At 40.8% G+C, this 16515-nt stretch overlaps 3 protein-coding genes and 1 long non-coding RNA gene across 6 annotated transcripts; 2 read left to right on the top strand and 2 right to left on the bottom strand.

Annotated features, from left to right (window-relative positions):
- Window positions 1-518: 518 nt before the first annotated feature.
- LOC127245952 (plastid division protein PDV1) lies at window positions 519-2549 on the bottom strand. The gene is made up of 2 exons (XM_051267118.1): window positions 2067-2549; window positions 519-1240 (listed from the first exon to the last, which is right to left on the bottom strand). Exons 1-2 carry the CDS (start codon window positions 2394-2396, stop codon window positions 746-748), a joined length of 825 nt encoding a protein of 274 aa, XP_051123075.1. The 5' UTR covers window positions 2397-2549; the 3' UTR covers window positions 519-745.
- A 361-nt stretch (window positions 2550-2910) lies between these two features.
- Window positions 2911-4871, bottom strand: LOC127245888 (low affinity inorganic phosphate transporter 4-like). Its single transcript, XM_051267031.1, has one exon. The coding sequence runs from the start codon at window positions 4656-4658 to the stop codon at window positions 3042-3044; it is 1617 nt and encodes a 538-aa protein (XP_051122988.1). The 5' UTR covers window positions 4659-4871; the 3' UTR covers window positions 2911-3041.
- Window positions 4872-5198: 327 nt separating this feature from the next.
- On the top strand, window positions 5199-9124 carry LOC127245924 (uncharacterized). Its single transcript, XR_007837538.1, has 4 exons — window positions 5199-5659; window positions 8293-8412; window positions 8602-8684; window positions 8770-9124. It is a non-coding gene; the product is annotated as an uncharacterized LOC127245924 (long non-coding RNA).
- Window positions 9125-12610: 3486 nt separating this feature from the next.
- LOC127245761 (transcription factor SPEECHLESS-like) lies at window positions 12611-15661 on the top strand. Of its 3 annotated transcripts, none has more exons than XM_051266785.1 (4): window positions 12613-13480; window positions 13561-13857; window positions 13941-14537; window positions 15353-15661. In XM_051266785.1, the coding sequence occupies exons 1-4, from the start codon at window positions 13478-13480 to the stop codon at window positions 15416-15418; spliced, it is 963 nt and encodes a 320-aa protein (XP_051122742.1). In that variant the 5' UTR covers window positions 12613-13477; the 3' UTR covers window positions 15419-15661. The 3 variants fall into 3 exon arrangements, with proteins under 3 accessions (XP_051122741.1, XP_051122742.1, XP_051122743.1); XM_051266786.1 differs by having other exon boundaries at window positions 12622-13418; XM_051266784.1 differs by having other exon boundaries at window positions 12611-13857.
- The last annotated feature ends 854 nt before the right edge of the window (window positions 15662-16515 follow it).

The raw sequence follows: 16515 nt of genomic DNA, 5'->3' as shown, positions 1-16515 counted from the left end.
AAAGGCAAAACATTCAAGGTAACAGTTTAGTGCATGTTTTCATAAATTCATGAGTTAATTTTCCTCTAAATAGCGGGTTTCATAACTCACCTGGGCCGGGCCGACTACTTCTTCCACCGAACTAACTGTCTTTAGTGTATCATCTATGCAGCAGATGGAGATTTTACTTGTATGTTGATTTAAATTTATTATATTGATATGATATTTTATAATAATAAATAATCATATGAATTAGAGAAATTTGTATTTAAAACCATTAAAAAAAAAAACATTTCAGATGTATGTTTATTTATTCGTATACGGATACCGTGCGTGTTATCCTAATAACATGGCATTATAACTAATAATAATAATAATAATAATAATAATTTGGCATACATAGCATTGGATTTATAATTGTGAAAGAGATAGAGAGAGAGAGAGAGAGATGTACGCCTACACAGTGACCGGACCGGTCAGGTCAGCGCACGCACAATGTGAGATCCTATAAGAATCCACACAATCTTAGATTAGACCTGACCTCGTAAGTATATAATACTATGATTATGATAATAATAACAGTAATAATAATAATCAAAACAACCACATTACCAACTCACATTCATCCATATCCCTAACTACCAAAAAAACATACTCACTCCATCTTACCTCTTTCGGGTACAAGCCATCATCACCGCTCCACCCCCCACAATTTCATTATTCTCGGAAACAAAACAATCAAGCCCTACTAACACTTGCTTACCTCTCACCCCCGAGCCAGCATCACGTCCAAACTGTGCCCGTCTTTGCCAGCGCCGACCTTCCTGGAAGACTCTTGCATCCCACCAACATCGAATGGGTACTTTTCTTTACGCCCTACTTGATTCACATGTGCGAATGCAATCATGCTTATTGCAACCAGTGCGGCATTCCCAAGAATCCCAACAGTATTGTCCAATTTAAGGGACTTGGAAACTAAATTAAAGCCAGAAAGAAAGAAGTTGATGAGGGGATTCATCCTCCCCCCTTTCTGTGCCACAAAACTCTTGCCTGAGGGATCATGTGTTGACGACACATATAGACCCTCTGGTTCAACAAATCGACTAGCATCTCGGACATCTCCTATCAATGCCTGTGCTTCTTCAATGACCTTGTATTTCTTACCTTGATGTTCAGCCAGTCTCATTGCAAGAAGCATGCGACTCTGCTCCAGGCGAGCCACTGCGGCATCTTTCTCTGCACGCTGTTGGGTTTGTACAGTCTGCAAAACGAACATCAAAAGGCAGTTCAATTATTGCTTCACACAATAGACAAATGCCAAAAATATCTCAGTCAAGATGCACAACAAACTTGCTGAAATACAAAATGATGATTAAAGACAGCAACAACCTGTGCTTTCCAGTCTCATTCCGGGCTGGTTACTGTATTATAAATGTCATATGGGATAACTCAAATACATTTTCAGAAAAGTAGAGCCATGATATGTTTATATGTTCAATTGTGCCGAATTACCAGTGCTCAATGCACCCCAACAGTAAAGACATAATGAGCCTAAAGAGAACAACTTTACTTTAAGCCCAAGTATTTTGGTGAGCAAACCACATTCTTTCCGTCAAGAGGAAGGCATAGTTGTTGAGATTAGAACAGGACTGATTCATTAAAAACGTCGATACAAATCCATAAGTAGAAAACCATATAATGAAATTCTTAGTCATAAACTGTTATTCTGTATCATGTAACCAAACCGACAAAAGTCCACAATCGAAGTACTAAAAGCAGGAAATTCAGGGATTGCTTGAGAGGGAAGAAACTTCAACTCTATTGTTAAAGGGGAAATATTGAAAAGTAAAATACAAATGGGATCGACAATCAAACAAACAGCTTTTTCCCCCTATCTTCTTTCAATTCTACATATCAGAAAACCAATTTTCATAAAATTCAGCTATCTGGAATCCCCATTAGATCAAAACACTTGATAATGTATTGCTAAACCATAAATTAGAACTGGAGCATTAGAAAAAGTCAAGAATCGAAATAGCCTACGAATCGGATAGCAAAAAAACATAGCAAATCAAACAAACGCTCACATGGAAGAACTCAAGTTGGTCTTCTAGATTTTCGAGAGCTGTTCGGATAGCGTACAAGCTCTTAGCCTCCTGAACCGCCGGCTCGTCATCATCGACCCGGAATTCCTTCACGAACACAAACCCCTGCCCACTTTTGTTCTCCGCGTCATCATCCCCCGATTTCTTCTTCCGATGGTAATAAAATTCATCCGATTTGCGGCTCGTATTCTTGATGGAATTGAGGAAGTGAGCTCGAGAAATGGAGTGGATTGCGTCGCTTAATTTGTCGTGCAAATCACAGATTTTTTCCAGAACGGCTTCAATTTGGTCTACCTCCATTTCCCATCTCATTTGGGAAACAGAAAAACCAACGGATGCAGGAACAAGGCTATGGGAGGAAGGAAAAGTGTGTGCGGGCAGTACTGCTCATCTGAGGCTGTGGAGGGAAAGAGGAGAGGGAAAAAGACAAAGGGAGGTCGATTCGATTCATTTAGGGTTCGAACAATTTCACACCCTCCCACTACAGTTGCACGTATTCCTATAATGGTAAAGAAGCGCTACTTGAGAACCACGCCTTCATTTGAAACTGGAAAGAATTGGAGGATTTGGCAACGGAGAGAACGACCGTAATGATTTGGTGAGCCCACCCTGTCGTGCTTGCTTGCTTCTTCAATAACCAACGCATGTTTAGTTGGCAGGGGAGGATTCAGGTGGGCCACTTTTGCACATTTCTTTTTCAAAATAATAAATAAAAAACTAATCTTTTAATTATCTTACTATTATGGTTACAAAATGAGGGAGGGATTGGAGCATTTGATTAATCAATTACAGTTCCATTAACATTTTACAGGATACAAGGTTAAGAAGACAACTACATAGCTGGTGGGGAGGATCAAGAAAATGATTTAATCCATTACCCAGATCAGTTCTTATTCAATCAATCAGCTACCCCCTTTTATTTCATTTCTAATATATATATATATATAATAATTAATTTTACCCATAAGCCCTGGAATCGTCGTCTTCCCAATTGTGCTCGGCCCGGCTATGATCTGGATTCTTCCCGGTCATCTGTGTCTCGGGGTAGCCGCCGCCGTCCTCGCCGGAAATCTCCTCCAGCGACCGGCCCTTGGTTTCGGTGAGCAGAAATGTGCAGAGGAATCCGACCATGTTGGTGAAGGAGAGGAAGATCATGGCCTGCTTGATCTTATGCACGTTTCCGTCCTGGGTGTAGTTCTGTATCCCGAAAGCTCCGACCATCGCCCCGGCCTTCCCCGAGGCGGCGCTCCAGGCGTGGCACGTCGACCGAACCCTGGTCGGGAAGAGCTCAGCGGGCAGCACGAAGGTGGTGCTGTTGGGCCCGAAGTTGGCGAAGAAGAAGGTGAGCCCGTAGAGGGCGGCGAAGGTCCATTTGTGGTCCTGGTTCTTGAGGTAGTCGTACTTAACTCCGATGATGAGCATGAAGACCGACATCATGAAGAAGCCCACCAGCTGTATGTAGTAACGCCCGATCTTCTCGATGAAGGCCACGGTGAACCAGTAGCCCGGGAACGTCCCCAGCAGCGCGATCACGAACATGGCACGTGACGTCTCGAACATCTCCCTCAGCGCGCTCACGTCCTCCGCCTTGCTGGTCAGCCCCATCGTCGGGAAGATGTCCTTCTGCGTCAGGTTCTGGCTGTAGAACGCGATGTCCAGCAGGAACCACGTCGTCATCGTGCCGATCAGGTGCCGCCCGTGCCGCCGGAAGAACTCGCTCGACATCAGCCTGTACTCGTTGGCCGCGTGGAACTGCGCCACCCTCTCCTGGTCCGCCTGGATGTCGATGTCCAGCACCCTCCCCATGTCTGACGCCGCCTGCTTTGCATTGCCCTCGATCAGGGCCGTGTACCGCCCGGTCTCCGGCATCTTCATCCGCCAGTAGAACGTGAGGATCGCCGGCAGGGCGCCGAGCATCAGCACGATTCGCCACACCTGGTCGGCCTCCGGCTCTGTCGAGAACACGCGCTCCTTCTTGTACGGCAGCCCCCCGTAGTTGCTGAGGTAGATTTTAGAAAGGATCATCGACACGAGGCCTGCGAAGACAATCCCAACTCCCTGCATCGCGAAGACAGCGGCAATGAACGCTCCGCGGGTCTTCTTGTTGGCGTATTCGGACATGATGGTGGCGGAGAGAGGGTAGTCTCCGCCAATGCCGAAGCCGAGCCAGAATCTGAAGAAGCAGAGAGTCCTTATTACAGACTTGGCAGTGTGTCCGAAGGAGAGGCCGGAGCAGGTGGCGCAGATGGCCATGAGAACCAGGGTGATCCCGTAGACCTTCTTGCGGCCTAGCTTGTCGCCGAGGTAGCCGAACACGAGCTGGCCGGTAAGGGTCCCGACGAGGGCGACGCCGATGACCCAGTTGTTGACGCTGTGCGGGAGCTTCCCGGGCTTGTTGGAGGTGGGGTTGAAGTAGTAGATGCGGCCCAAGAGCTTGGAGACTGTGGAGATGCAGAAGAGGTCGTAGGCGTCGGTGAAGAATCCCATTCCGGCAATGACGATGGCGGTGACGTGGTACCACTGTGTGCGGGCGTTGTCGAGGGCGTTGAGCACCGAGATGCTGTGGGAGGCCATGGCAGGGCTGCTCGCTAGCTATATACTACTATTGATTGTTCCTCTCCTCTGGTGTAACATTTATAGACAGCGGTTGTCTTGAAATGGTGGACTGAAAGGAGAAGGAAGATAACCATATGCATCTGATTGATGTAAATCGGTGAGATCGAAGTTGGAAACAAGAATTGGATATAATGTGCTTCAGAATATCCATTTGCATAGTGGAAAACAAGGGGACGCCAACAAATACGTGATTAAAGATTATTGTTGCTCGAAACGTTTGTAGCTGTCGGATTTTTACCACTAGGCTGTTTTTATACGTATTTGCGATCACAAAGTATTTATTTATTGCATTTTGTTGGTATATTTGTTAAATTTCCGTGAAACTTGGGGGTCTTCTGCTTCCCTCTTGGTCTCATCCACTTTTCCCAATACTATTTACTATTGCATTGCGTAGTGGCTCATAAATAAAAGAGTGATTTTGTTAAAATAGAGATGCCAAGCAGTCGGATTAAATCTAAACTTTTACTCATTCATTTCTTATATCTGGTGGTGGTGGTGTTGTTTGGATTGGGATTGGGATTGGGATTGGGATCGGGATCGAGATAAATAAGAATAATGTTTCTACGAATTAACAGAAAGAAAACAATGACGCGTCGCACTACTTGTACTTGCGTTGTCTGCGGTACAACTCTCCGATGCTGCCGCTATTCTCAAATTTCAGTCATACTCCTCATTCGCTTCTCGCTGACACTGACCCGCCGATGAATAAAATTACCGGAGTTATGCGTCGTTGGATACCTACCTACCTACCTACTCCTCTGCTCGATTGGGGAAATGCCAATTTAGGACCGCCAGTTAGAGTTCCGCTTCGTCTCTTCTCCTCTGCATTTCACTGAAAATGGCGGAGTTCACCGAATAAATGGACCAACGGCGCCGGCACCGATTCAGACGATGGGTTCGATTTAGATAGGATGAGAAGGTTGCTATACAACCTGGGCAATCCTCACTACAAATTCAAGGTGGGATTTTTCTCTCCTGGAATTTTCAATGTTCCCATCTGCTGGAATTTATTAGAATTTTTAAGCGGAGCATGATTGCTTTTAGGCGGTACACTACACATTGCGCTTTGAAGTTTATTCTGTCGGTTGCTATTCCAGGTATTGGATATGCAACTATGCCCGTTATCTTTTTTTTTTTACATTAAACTTTTACCCCTAGTACACATATACGAACGAGCAGAGAGCGTAGTTCTCCGGGAACAACTGTCAGCAGCGGCTTTGAATTCTCATGTCTACAAAATAAAGGAGTATCGTGGAACTTGAAAAGGGACATCTCAGTCAGTTTTTGAGTGTTACATTTACATGTGAATAATGAATCTATTGGTGGTAATGGTCTTCATTGAGGTTTTATGGCTGTCTTTTCAAAACCATTTTCACTTCAGCTTAGTTCCTGAGGAAAAAGGTTGACTTTGGAGTGATTGCTCCCTTTAAGCTTCAAACTGGATTTTATGCCTGTTAGTGAGTATGTTGATTACAATGAATGAAGTGATGGAGCATGGAATATATATGGTTACAATCATAAACAGGCTGTCAGATTAGGGTCCTGTCCAGCCAATTGTTTAAAGCGTTGCCTACTCTCTCACCCCAATATGATGCATCTTTTATGATTGATTGAAGATCTTCTTGTATTAGATTCTGACATTATAAGCACACTAGCACAGCACGACGTATCATTCTCACACCATTTTCCTCAACTCTCAATGCTAACAGTTGCATCATATTGCTTCAAATTGCAGCTTGATTTGATTATTTAATCATATATTTATCTCTAACCACTTAAACTGTTTTGTGCATTTAGCCCATTTTCTTATCTTGATCTTATTCCTTTATCCTCTAAATATATCAGTCTGGATGAAAGGATCAGCTGCATCTAGTTATACTTGTCTAGAGTGTGCTTATTTGCTTGCCTTTTAAAATTTTTATATAAGATAGATGCATGTATTTATGCTTCTCGCTTAGGGTTTTCATGGTTTGGGTTATGCAATTCCTCTTCTATGCTAATTGTTGCTAGACTATAGCAAGCTGAATGATTTTACATTGCGGCCCATACCAAGGAATCTGCCCAAATTTAAGTGAACATGATTACAATGTCATTTCCTAATGCAAGATTGGTTCTTGTGGTTTCCATGGCGATTGACAAAGATCATTTCTCAGGCTAACCATATATTTACTTATCTTTTCGTTATTACTCTACAATGAATTGAATTTTTAGGAATGAGCAGTGTTAAAATACTTTTTCATATACTCGTCTTTATCTTATATCCTATAGCCATAATTTCCTTAATATATGAGGTATCTGAAGTTAACCCCACCTCTTTGTCAAGGATAACTTCCCTTGCCTATGTGATATATAGATGATTGAAGAGAAAAAAACAAAGACTCATGTTATGCGGTTTCAGTCACAGGACTTTGGCCTCCAAATGTGTGGAATTTCTTGACTACAAAGCGGAAAATTAATATAGCTTGACCGAGGATCGGAACGGGAAATCACTCCATTTTTATCTATGGAGGGATCTTTAATGGCTTCTATGAGATTTGGAAACAAAATCCTTCGTGCAAAACATGGAGACAAATAGGGGATACTAGTTTTCACTGGATCTTTACCTATAGTTTCCGGTCATTATAGTTAGAGCTGTTAACGATTCGAGCCGAGCCAAATTTTAAGTGTTCATTAACGTTCGTGAACAAGGCTCGGATTCGTTCGTTAAGCTTTCGAGCTCGTTAAGAATTTTTGTTGTTTAAGCTCGTGTTCGTATTCGTATTCGACTCGTTTAGGCTCGATTAAATTCGTTCGAGTTCGTTCATGTTCGTTTGTCTTATTTTTTAAAATTTATATATAGATAATAAAGAAAAATTAAAATTATTTTATTTATATATTTTAAATTAATATTTTATTTATTTATAATTATAATTTTATATGTATATATAATATTTATAATAAATATATTATTTAAACGAAGCGTTCGCGAACAAAGCTTGGACTCGTTTGTTAACCAAACGAGCCTGTTTATGTTGTTCAGCTCGGCTCGGCTCTTTAATGTTCGTAAACGAGTTTTAACCGAGCCGAGTTCACTAACGGCTCGGTCTCTAATTATAGTCTCCATCAATGGATAGGTTTTTTTTTTTCTCTGTTCATTAGATGTATGAATTTTAAATCAGTTAATTAGTCATGCTGATGTAACCTTGAGGTTGAACACTCAAGCTGAAGCTGTAAAGGATTTATATTACAATGGAAAATTCTGTTTCATGTCACGTGTCATGCAGGCTTCTTGTTCCACTGAAACGAAGTTAAGGCATGAATACCTTCCCCAGATTAATTTCAAGTAAAATTACTTGTAGCATTTCTGTAGCTCTGATAATCGGGCCCCTTTCTGACTTTTTCATGAATGATTATTTACTGTAAAATGCTGATAGGACTGACCGTTGTTGGTATCCGACTACAACAGAAATGATTGAACGTGTCATTCGTAGCTCATTCATTAAATGGGGGATGCTAGTGATCCCTGCTTGTCTGGCATTACATTCTGAACTTGGCAAAAGTTTCAGTGCAATGCATTTCTTATGGATTTTCATCTTTGTTGTTTGCTGTACAGGTTGGTTGGGTAACCAAATTTATAGATGCTCCAACATGTGGGGCCACTTGTTGTACTGCTACTGCTGCCTGGAGTCTACTCTTATCCATTCTGATCTTTGCCATTGCTAATGGTTGTTTGGTATGGCTTTATCATTGTCCTGCTCGGCATCAATATCATATTTGAGTAGCTTACGTAATAATACACAGGTGGATACATACAGATATGTTTTACACATACTCCTTTACATGACCATTTGAATTAGTTTTTCAAGTTTGGATTTTCCAGTTATTGTTTTTGGATTTTCTCAGGGAATTAACTTGCTTTCAGGCATATTTGCATTAAAGAAAGAAAAAAAAATGTCGAGGATGGATGCTGCTAGAGATAATGATGGAAAGAAAAAGAGGAAATTGGTATTACTAAGTTCATCATCTTTTTTACATATATAGACTGGGAATCTGCCACTTGTACTAATCTTTATCCACAACATTTGCGCAGTTTCAGTATCTTGGAACTTGCGCGCAAACATCTTCCTTGCTGTCTGCATATTCAAATGAAAGCAATTTTACTCATGAGACAAGGTTTGCTTTTTCTCATTCCACCATGCCGAACATGCAGAAGCAAACTGTATAATATATATTGTCTCATCAACTGTCAATTACCTCTAAAGATCATGTGGTCCTCGGGAGTTCGCTCGGGTTATTCAATAAGGGCAGCAGAAACTACATTTCATGTCTACTTCCAAGATGCCTTTATTCAATAAGGGCAGCAGAAGTTGCTATTTATTTTTGTCCTATGTGCATGACAAAATAAATTCTAGTTGCCTAGTCCTGTAATGTAAGTATGTAACACATCAAATGGCTTATGAAATGAATATCCTGTGATAACATTTAGCTTTAACAGGCAAAGTTTGGCATGTGATCTAATTAGCGCCCAAGATATAATTAGCCGAGGCTTTATTTTTTATTTAGCACATCAAATGAACTGAACCCAGTTGGTCTGCATGCATGTATATATTTGTTAGTAAGGGAGCAGAGGTTGCTTGATTTATTTATATATGTTGTAAGACCTGCAGGGCGTTGGATGGATGGAATCTTGTAGAGCATATATAGTTTTGTTTAAGACATTCATGTGACCAAGAGGGAAAAATTACTTATATATATTAATGGCTGGCTGGCTCAACCATGCGTGGTCCCATGCCTTCAATTGTAGCAGTTATTTTACAAATGAATTTGTCATAGCATGTTTCTCTCACTGATTTGTCAAATCTCCAGAATATATATATATATAGAAAGGAGAAATAGGTGATGACAGTGTGCAATTAAGTTTACACTAGAAAAACCAAATATGGAGGGCTACTTGCAGTATTTGGTGTTGGTATGGTCATCCTTTCGCAGTGTTAATTACCAACTTGTATTTTATGCTAGCTTCTGATGATGTGTTCTTTTCATTCATTTGGTGTAATCGATCTTGCATTTATTCTCTCTCTCTCTCTCTCTCTCTCTCCCCGCCTGCTGGTAGTAATTATTGCATCGTCATTTACTGGCATGGATTTTTGAAAGACCATTGATGCAAAAATTTGTTTGAAATGAAAGATATCGTATAAATATTACGTGTATAAATAGAGTTATAATAAATTTAGCAGCAAAAAATTAATCTTATCAATAAATGAAGTATATAAATTAATATCTTCCGAAAAAATTTCATGAGAAAGAAAAGTGCACAATCAAATCCGTAAAAAATGGAAGAGCAAAACGCACCACGTGGCACCATTCAAAAAGGAAGCTCAAGCCACATATCCCCTGTAAATAGGAGCCATGTTGCATTAAAGATTCAAACAAAGGGGTAAGTTTCTAGACTCTCTCTACATTGTTTTACATGTTCTTCGTGTCCTTCGTCGAAAGTCACTGATTTGGACAAACAATCCAATATTGGTTGAAGGAAGAATCGAAGCTCTCAAAGCCGTTGAGGAATTCGTCAAAATCAAGGGAAGGTCTTCAAAGTTCCTCTCAAAGCTTTAAGATGTTCGTCGCGTTCTTCAACAAAGCATCAACTAGGCCCTCTTCGATCCAAAAGTCAAAGGGACACGCTGTCAAAAGTGTTATGGAGCACCAAATCCACCTCTTCAAGGATCAAAGTTCCAAAAGCCATTGAAGAGTCCATCAAAGCCAAGAAAGAAAGAGAAGTTCATTCCAAAGCTTCGAGGTATTTATCGCGTTCTTCGCCAAAGCAACAACTCGGTCCTCTTCGATCTAAAAGTCAAAGGGACACGCCACCAAAAGCGTTATGGAACACCAAATCCACATTCTCAAAGATCAAAGCTTCGGATCGTCCAAACAAGACATCAAATCCAAAGCCAATTATCAAACTGCCCACACGGATACCAAAGCCCTCCGAACGGCGGCAAAGCCAAACCAAAGATCAAAGTTGCGGATCAAAGAAGACATCAAATCCAAAGCTGATGGTCAAATCTCCAACACGAAAACCAAAGCTCTCCAAAAGGCGGCATAGCTAAACCAAAGATCAAAGCCGCGGATTGTAAACTGATGATCAAATCGCCCACACGGAGACCAAAGCTCTCCAAAAGACGGAAAAGACAGACCAAAGATTAAAGCCGCGGATCCTCTAAAATAGACATCAAATCCAAAGCCGATGATCAAATGGCCTACACGGAGACCAAAGTTCTCCAAAAGGCGGAAAAGCTAAATCAAACATCAAAGCCTCGGATCGTCCAAAGAGGACATCAAATACAAAGCCAACGATCAAGTTGCCCGCGTGGAGACCAAAGCCCTCCAAAGTCCAGCATAATCAAACCGAAGACCAAATCTCTTCGGATCAAAGAAGCCATAGAAAATTAAGTTAGAAAAATAAATCGATCCGGAAGAAGAATCAAAAAGCCACTTTAAATTCAAATGAAATATAATTTGTACAAATTTTTGTGTCTATTAGAAATAACATAATTTGTTGTCTACAGTTATGATAAGATAATTGCTTGCTTATTAGATTCTTAGAGTTAAGAGTAATAGCTGCTTATATGCGCATTGCAATTGGAATCAGTCTTATGCAGTGAGTGGGGATCGGGTTGAGTGCACTGCAATTATAGCTGCTACGAGAAGGAGGGAGTCGATGGACAAGAGAGATCGAAATGGGTGGGGCATGAAAAATGTATGTAGGTATTAGCCAGCAATCAAGGAGTTATATATGTATATATTGGTGGGGGACCATATAATTGTAGCCTCTCCTCCGGGCTCGTCTCATCTCATCGGACATGAGATGGGATATCTCGATAGATGATCGCCCGCAAATCCAGCAATGGGATTTCTTACCGGCTGGCTGAGGTAAGTGGTGAAAATGGCTAAGTAGAGTGCAGTGTGGTAGTAGAAGTAATGCTAGGGTAGCTATGGATGAATATCATCATATGTTTCGTGGGTGTGCCTTTAATGGTACCCAGGGAGAATTTAATGAGTCAAGCCTGGACTTTGGACAGGCTTCGATCCGTATTTACTACTACTCCACTATTGTTGTCTATGTTTGTTTTATATATGTAGGTTTATGCTTATGTTTTTTTTGTTAGTAGAATTTAATTTTCCATCCAGCAAGCATTCATTCATTTATTTGTTCTATTGTAGTTTACTGTGGCCTGCAAAGTAAGGTCGATCGGGGATTGAGGCGATGTCCGTATGGGGCTTTAATTAATTGGTTAGATTCATTGCTCTCTACTACTTATTTATTACCATGATTTCCATCCAAGTTGGAGAAAATGTATGTATGCAAAGGGTTGACATTCACGCACACAACACCACAGTTAATCAAGGAGATGCCGTGTGTTCGATTGCACATTGATTAAGAGTAATTGAGTAAATTTGAATCCAAGGTGGATATGAATATTATAGCCCGACATATGCAATGCAAGTTGCAGATATATAAAATTTTCATTTTGTAGCTCTCCCTCCCTCTCCCTCTCTCTCTCTCTCTCTCTCTCTCTCTCTATATATATATATATATATTATACATACATACATACATACATACATACATACATATATCATTGTTCATGATCCTTCCTGCCGCTTATCACTCCTTTCTCTGATTTTTAATTTCTTCCTCATTTATTACTGCCTCTCTCTCTCTCTCCAGTCTCCACCTACATTAAATCGATCCCTTTTTTGTTTGTTTGCTTGTTTGATTGTCTGTGTGCATAGATGTGTTATTGCAGCAGCTAATTAGTGAATCTAGCTCAAAAATGAGGAATAGTGATGGTGATGAAATTAACCCTTACGTCTGTCTGACTCTGAGAGCAACCAAATACGTTAGATATAGAAATAGAAATAGAATAGGGGTGTATGTATCTTATATTCTTCCTTGAAGATGGATGAGAATGATGGGATGTTCTTGTGGATTGTTTGTATATATAGAATTGGGTTGGGTTATTGGAGAAGTAAAAACATGTTTGATTGCCAAGTAGAGTTATAAGAGTAAGGGCAGTATTAATTAGTAATATTAATTTCCTGATGGAAATCTCTCCACTCTCAATTCTATTCACCATCATTCACCTCTGCCTGCCTGCCTGCCTGCCTGCCTGCACACTGATTAGTTCTCTACATATATGTATATAGGATATGCAACTTGTTGCTGTATGTATAATGTATGTATGTATGTGTGGATGTGCAGTGCAGTGCAGTTTCTCTCTCTCTCTCTCTCTCTCTCTCTAACGGCTACAGCAACGAATGTAATCATCCATCCATCCATGTCTGCCCTACCCTTTCCTCATGACACGACTAGATCCCTTTTCTTCTTGCACCAGCCTCATCAGCTACCTAATCTCAATCAAATTGCATTTGTTTCTATCTATCTATATCTCCATCCTTAAACCCAAAACCCTCAACCACTTCCAAGCGCTAGCTGCTCTTCTGGTCGCTCTCTTTCCTTTTTCTTCCCTTTCCCTCTGCTAACATTACATACACACCCAATATATATATATATATATACTACTACTACTACCATCCATCCATCATCATCACTCATGGTTTTTGGAAACCAGCTTTAATTTAGTGCGTGCACTGCAACCAAGTTAATTACCTCTCTCCATCGCCGCTTGCTTCTTTTCGTTCCATTTCTCCCAATAATCAAATTTTAGAGGGCTTTTGGTAATTAACTCTCTACTATATATATACACTACTCTTGGGATTGGCTTTGAAAATTATGGATGGTGAGACTAATTTATCCCAAATTTTCCAAGAACCCGAGCCGTTCGACGCTGCTAACTTCTCCACTGCTGCTTCCCCTCAGGACGACCTCTTCAGTGTTCTCCAAGCCTGGGAATCTAATATCGCACCAGCTGTCAAACCCTGCACTTCAACACAGCTAGATCATGAATTTGAATTCCACAAGTCTAATTCGTCCTCGTCTGAGCCCCCCAAATGCTGCAGGAAGCCATCTGCAACTGAAACTGCTACTTCCATGGAAGAATTAGGAGGAGCACCGCACAGGATGTCTCACATCACAGTGGAGAGAAACCGCCGGAAGCAAATGAACGAACATCTCGCCGTCCTTCGTTCCCTCATGCCTTGCTTCTACGTCAAGCGAGTAATCATTCAATTAATTCATTTAGGGTTTAGCGAGGTTTAATTAATTTGGGGATTGAGTATATATATATATATGTATATTAGGGCGACCAGGCGTCCATAATCGGCGGCGTGGTGGATTACATCCAGGAACTGCAGCAAATCCTGCATTCTCTAGAGGCCAAGAAGCAGCGCAAAGTTGTTTATTCGGAAGCAGTGGTTATAAGCCCGAGGCCCGTACCGAGCCCGCTTAGTCCTCGGGGGATGATGCCACCATTGAGCCCCAGATTGATGAGTCTCCCCATAAGCCCCAGGACTCCTCAGCCCACCAGCCCCTACCGGCCGCCACCGGCTGCAGGCGGCGGCTACCACCTTAATTCGCCGACCACACTAAAAATTCCGCGCCCGATGATGGAGATGGAGGTGCAGCCTTCACCGGGCCACTCGTCCACAAACGAGCACTACGATGCGGCGGCGGCGGCGGTGGTTAATGAGCTGGTGGCGACCTCGAAGTCAGCGGTGGCTGAAGTGGAGGTGAAGTTCGCAGGGCCGAATTTGGTGGTGAAAACGGTGTCGCATCGGAGGATGCCCGGGCAGGCGGCGAGGATCGTTTCGGCGCTGGAACAACTGGCCCTCGAAATCCTCCATCTCAAAATCACCATCCTCGATCATCAAACCATGCTCAACCTCTTCACAATTAAGGTAATTGATTAATTAATTGATTAACCCCGTCCGCTCTCGAAACTACTACTACATATATACATAGAGATCTTTTGCATTTTAATTAATTGTCTTCCATTAATGCTATAATCATCGTATATATACATACAATTAAATAATCCATGGCTATTAGCTTTTCATTAATCATTACTACTTAAGCTCCAGCACCCGCTAGCTATATATTTGTTCCTAAATTTTGTATTATTATTCCCATGTAATTTATGCGAAGGAAATAGAGACAGAGACAGGGGTAGTCAGAAATAGTGCTAGTAGGAAAGGAAGTTTGTGGAAATCCCCAGTAAAAAGAACACTCTACACAAAGAGTGAGAGAGACAGGTAGGTGTTGGTAATCATTGCAGAGAGCTAGCTGATACTCCCAGATGAGATGAAATGCATGCAGTGTATGTACATATAAATATATAGAGAGCAGAGGGAAGCTGTTGTCATGAGCATATATTACGCACTGCTTCTGTAAGTAGGTAGGTAGGTAGGTAGGTAGGTTCATGCATAGAATCTTGAGAATCCCCAAAAGCACCTATTTAATTTTCACCCAAAACTAGGGTGGCCTGGCCTGACTTGGGCAATCATTTCATTTCGCTGAATAATTTACATATATCTCTGAAACCCCTTCAATCTATATTTTATATAAATATAAATATTCATTCGTAGCTGCAGCAGCCATCTTCATCTTCATCTTCATCTTCATCTTCATACTCTTCTGCCAGTGCATTGCAATCATAATTTAGTGTTTTATATATATATATATATATAAAATGTGTGTTTTTGTTGGTGGGTAGGTTGGGATCGAATGCCAGCTGAGTGCAGAGGAACTGGCTCAGAAAATCCAGCACACATTTTGCTAGCAGGAATTGAGATGATGACGATTTGCAGGTATGTATGTATGTGTATGTATATGGATCAATAAGGGAAGGGAAGGGAAGGGCGCAACACACACACACACATAAGTTGTATGCATACAGGCGGACAGACAGAGATATATAGGAGAGTTGCTACCTAGCTAGCTTAATTATTCACTAAGCATTCCATTCCGATTAATGTTGATCTGCAGCGCAGCAGCTTTAATTGCTAATTACTTTTACTTTTAATCATGATTTAACTAATTATGATGATTCGTTGTGATATATATATATGATTACCATTATTGACGCAGTCATGCACGCAAATATATATATATATATATATCGATTAATGAATGATATTATTATTCAGACCAACATGCATGCAACAGGAATCATCGCAAACTTTGATGATTGCCTGCCTGCCTGCAGATTTACTTTAATTATTAGAAATATTCTAGTAGTTTGTTTCAATTAAGTGCGTTAAAATATAATGTCCAGATATAAAGCTGAATGAGGACAATTCTAGCTAGCTTCCTAACTAATAATTCCTTATATATGTAAGGTTGAAGGACCACCCATCCATCTCCTTCAACTCTCTTTCGCTCTCTCTCTCTCTCTCTCTCTCTCTCTCTCTCACACACACACACACACACACAATTAAATAAGCAAAATCGATCAATTTGATGTCTTGAATGATTGAAATTTGAACCAAAGTAGTAATAGCAATAACAGTAAATGGGGTGAATAGGTCACGTGAGCGTTATGCTCCTCATAAAAGCATTCTCATTCAATTTGTAGGCCTTTTAATCACTACGAGACCGAGACCGAGACCTATCTCAATTCTCATATGATATTATTTTTATATGTATTGATATGATCTACACCACTAATTAATATATTCATTACTTGCCTTGACTTGAATATAAGGGAATCTGCCCACACCTGTTTTTGGAAATCTAAGACTGAGCATTACATATCTAATTCTCTTCTCTATAATAATACATGTCAAAATAATTCAAAGTAGTAAAAGGAAATAATAATTTATTTACAAACTAGTAAAAGGCAATATTGAGGAGGAAATAATAATATTAATATTAATA

The sequence above is a fragment of the Andrographis paniculata genome, unplaced genomic scaffold (assembly GCF_009805555.1).
Source record: "Andrographis paniculata isolate CXL003 unplaced genomic scaffold, ASM980555v1 Contig25END, whole genome shotgun sequence".
NCBI lineage: Eukaryota > Viridiplantae > Streptophyta > Magnoliopsida > Lamiales > Acanthaceae > Andrographis > Andrographis paniculata.
Note: the sequence above shows the minus strand (reverse complement) of the source record. Positions and strands in the feature narration are given on the sequence as shown.

What these genes read in the sequence shown, in the direction of transcription:
- LOC127245888 (XM_051267031.1), bottom strand. Translation starts at nt 4,658, where the DNA reads ATGGCCTCCCACAGCATCTCGGTGCTCAACGCCCTCGACAACGCCCGC.
- LOC127245952 (XM_051267118.1), bottom strand. Translation starts at nt 2,396, where the DNA reads ATGAGATGGGAAATGGAGGTAGACCAAATTGAAGCCGTTCTGGAAAAA. An exon ending in ACCAACTTGAGTTCTTCCAT is followed by an intron (nt 1,241 to 2,066) that starts GTGAGCGTTTGT and finishes TTCGTTTTGCAG; the next exon opens with ACTGTACAAACCCAACAGCG.
- LOC127245761 (XM_051266784.1), top strand. Translation starts at nt 13,474, where the DNA reads ATGGATGGTGAGACTAATTTATCCCAAATTTTCCAAGAACCCGAGCCG. An exon ending in CTTGCTTCTACGTCAAGCGA is followed by an intron (nt 13,858 to 13,940) that starts GTAATCATTCAA and finishes TATGTATATTAG; the next exon opens with GGCGACCAGGCGTCCATAAT. An exon ending in TCAACCTCTTCACAATTAAG is followed by an intron (nt 14,538 to 15,352) that starts GTAATTGATTAA and finishes GTTGGTGGGTAG; the next exon opens with GTTGGGATCGAATGCCAGCT.